The sequence below is a fragment of the Polistes canadensis genome, unplaced genomic scaffold (genome assembly GCF_001313835.1).
Source record: "Polistes canadensis isolate GaletaPanama2010 unplaced genomic scaffold, ASM131383v1 scaffold_48, whole genome shotgun sequence".
NCBI lineage: Eukaryota > Metazoa > Arthropoda > Insecta > Hymenoptera > Vespidae > Polistes > Polistes canadensis.
Genome location: NW_014569595.1, coordinates 896,177 through 899,884, shown reverse-complemented (window position 1 = coordinate 899,884; position 3,708 = coordinate 896,177). Strand labels below are relative to the sequence as shown.

Genomic DNA, 3,708 nt, shown 5'->3' with positions numbered 1-3,708 from the left:
TACCGCGGAGCAAATAATGAACAGAACACGGTTATATCAATTATCCACCCCTTTAGTAACACAATCCTCTAAAACAGTGTTTCTCAACCAATAAATCGGACTCTTTACTATTTTTAGGTTATGTTATATTTTGAATTTGGCCTACCTTAGACAAAAGCAAGAAAAAAAATTCATAAATTTGTCAAGGATTTGTAAAAACTATTCGTTAAATGTTTTTAACAAATTAACGAAAATTTATAAATATATAATAAAATTTAGAAAAATATAATAAAAATAATAAAAACAGTGACACTTCAGCCTATAACTATGCACTTCCAAATTTTTAGATTTTAAACATTTGGGTCATAGTAATATGGTAAAAAAAAATAAAGGTTGAAAAACCCTGCTCTAAGCTGATAATTTAATTGAATATATTTATATTGATTTTGTTTAAACTTTTTGGATCAGATTGTCATCAATATTTCGAAGAGATTCTTAAAAATGATAACATATATTATATTCATTTATTTAATCGATAATTAACAAGCATCACAACCGAGTCTCTCATTCTCTTTTTTTCATTATTATTTTTATTATTATTATTATTATTATTATTATTATTATTATTAATATTACTATTATAATATCATTATTATTAGATATTTATTTTGTTTTTTCATAAAAATGTGATTCGTTTCTCAAAGGTACAGGCAACTTTGTTTTACACAATTTTTGCTTATCCTTAATTACTCTGTATAAATGTATTAGTATAATAAAAAGATATATAAGAGATCGATCTTCTCGATTGTATTTTTTTATCAATGATAAAATAACAACTTATACAAAATTAATAACTTTTAAGAGTGTATGTAAGAAAAGAAGAAAAAAAGAGAGAGAGAGAGAGAGTAAGAGAGAGAGTAAGAGAGAGAGAGAGAGAGAGAGAGAGAGAGAGAGAGAAAGAGATAGAGAGAGAAATAGAAACGACACGTTCCTTCCCTATTATCGTCATCATTATCATCATCATAATTATCAATGTCGTCATTGTCGTCATCATCATCATCGTCATCGTCATCGTCATCATCATTATAATAATCATTATCATTCTTATTATCATATAATCATGATAATTAACGATAATCGTGATCATCCCGACACAAGCACGGTATACTCGATGACTCGGAATCTTCGACTTGGCACTGAAGAGAGCTAATTAGCGACGAAAGAAGACGACCTTGAAGTGGTCATCATGATTGGGTCGCATCAAAATAGGCCGAACTTGGTCCTGAGGAATTCCTTTAAGGGGACATAATATTGGTTCCTTAAAGCCACCATTTCTGGAGTTTTACGCAGGCTGTTAAATATCGTAGCATCCGTTTCGAATATCAGTATCAAACTGATGAAAAACGCGGTTAGGACAAGCATGAAGGCCGGAACGAAGCGTCGTAAAATTCGCATACTCCTATGCCTTAACTTTCCTTCAAATCTACGCGCCAGATGCGACTGTTGTTGGTGTTGATGCTTCTGTTGCAAAGAAAGCTTCGAATTTTGAAGCTTTTGCATTTTTGGTACCGGGGTTACCGATCGACTATGTGGTTTACCGGATGCGTCCAATAACTGACTCTCCGATGACGAATGATCGAAGGAGTCTCTGAAGTAATAATCGTTCACCTCGCCCTCGTGTTGACCGACTGTAACAATAGATTTAGTCAATGATTAATTAGATTTATCATTTTTAGGTTACTCGAATCGTTCATTGTTATTCTCGTTCATCATCAAAGTTCAATCATATTTTTTCTTCTCTTTTCTATTATTTCAAGCTATCAGATTGGCCCGAAAAGTAAGTGCCGAAGCCCGCCTTACCAACAAAAATTCAAAAGCAATTTATATATCAGTTGATTTTTTTAAATCGATACGAACAATTTTGCGAGTAAGCCAATATACTTGGAGGATAAACGAGGGATAACGGTTAGAGTTTCTAGATCCTACAAATTGAAAAGATTCTGGTAAAATCGATGTTTTGATCGAAACAAGAATCTTTTCTCACGACGGTTCGTTCAAGAACAGGCTCGACATCAAAGGCTACATGATGACTTATCGTTAACAGGCGCAGGCCCATGCTTCACCGCAATAATAATATGCGAAACAGAAAGTAATTTAAAAGTAAATGGAAAAAGAAAAAGAACTATATATATACCATATATGTAATGTGTATAGATATAAATATATAGATATATTATAAATAAATATTTAAACGCTCGAACGCATATTAAATCAAATAGCGCATTGGAAATATCAAATAGATTAGGTATATAGAAAGAGAAAGAAAAAGAGGGAGAAATAGATGAAGAGGATAAAAAGAAAGTAAATAGAAAGGGAATAATGTGAGAATAAAAAGGACAAAGAATCCCAGGATGATCCTGTATAGATGGATCCATAGGGCCGAGATCTTACCTGAATTTAAAAAAGAATCGATTCCGTTTCTATCGTCATGCTGTGAAGTTAGCCGATGATGATCGTAGTAAACAGAACCGTTGGTAGTAGTAGCTTGCGAAGAAGCTTTCGAGTTTTTTGACATCGTTCCCATTGTAGTCGTCGAGTCTTCTTGAAGTGTCGTCTCGTTGTTATTGTAGTAGTAGTAGTAGTTGTGGTGTTGTTGTTGTTGTTGTTGGTGGTGGTGTTGATGGTGGTGGTGTTGATGAACCTTTCTTACCTGCCACGAATCGTCTCGAGTTGGTTCGAGTGTATTGTCGAGAACATCAACATTGCTTTCCGAGTTGGTCATTGAAACGTTTCCGTTAGCTAAGAAGACACGTTTCTTTGATGTCAGTGTTGTTGTCGATGTTGGGATCGTGGTTGAAGTAGTTGCATTAGTATTAGTAATAATGGTTGCTGTTGGCGACGACAATGAGGAGGAAGAGGAGTAGGATACTAATGTAGACAAGGATGGTTTAAAGGATGGTACCTTGGAGGTCTTGATTATCAATGCGGTAGACCTGACGACCTTGGGACTCTTTTCAAGGGCGTTTATATGTTGCCTGACGACGTTATCGATATCACGACCAACTAGCTCTTCCGAGCCTATCACTATTCTTTGACTGTACAACGCTTGTGGTCGGTTCAGCGTGCTCTTGGGAAATTTCAGTTTAACTTTCGCGTGGTTGTTTGTGGTAGTAGTAGTAGTAGTAGTAGTAGTAGTAGTAGTAGTAGTAGCAGTAGTATTGGAGGTAGTAGTAGAATTAGAAGTAGAAGTAGTAGAAGTAGTGGTAGTGGTGGTGGTCGTGTTGTTGTTGTTGTGGGTGGTGGCACTCACATGCTTATCTTTTTCGTCTAAGGCTAAAAAAACAGAAAAAAAGGGAAGGAACAAATAAACGGTTGAAAAAAAAAGAAGCCAAAATAATAAGCGCCAGGTGATATTGTTGCGGAAGCTGCGGAAGCTTGAGATTACGACAACAGGTCGTTTTGTTCATTTATTTTTGTTTTGCCTGATAACAATCGTTTTATGTTCGTAATGCTAAGTGATGTGTAATAAAGAAGGAGAGAGAAAAAAAAGATAAGATTAAGTGCATCATTCTATCCTCTAGAAAAGTCTATTATTTTAAGTAAAATGTATTTTTTTTAATTTTGTTCTTATTAGTTATATATTACATATTACTTTTTTAACATTATTCGTCGGGTATCACGAGCAGATGCATTCAACAAATTCTGAACGTTAAAGTAATAACAAATTAT

General features: G+C 34.3%; 1 protein-coding gene across 5 annotated transcripts in view; it reads right to left on the bottom strand.

The window, feature by feature from the left end:
• Positions 1–1,030: 1,030 nt before the first annotated feature.
• Positions 1,031–3,708, bottom strand: part of LOC106785327 (FERM domain-containing protein 5) — a 49,147-nt gene continuing 46,469 nt past the window's right edge. For 3 of the 5 annotated variants that reach the window (XM_014745689.1, XM_014745691.1, XM_014745692.1), the window contains 2 exons: positions 2,431–3,312; positions 1,031–1,667 (listed from right to left, as the gene is read on the bottom strand). In XM_014745689.1, the coding sequence (XP_014601175.1) occupies positions 1,240–1,667; positions 2,431–3,312 (1,310 nt within the window). In that variant the 3' untranslated portion in view covers positions 1,031–1,239. The remainder of the gene's footprint in view (positions 1,668–2,430; positions 3,313–3,708) is intronic. The other 2 variants (XM_014745693.1, XM_014745694.1) reach the window with 1 other exon arrangement.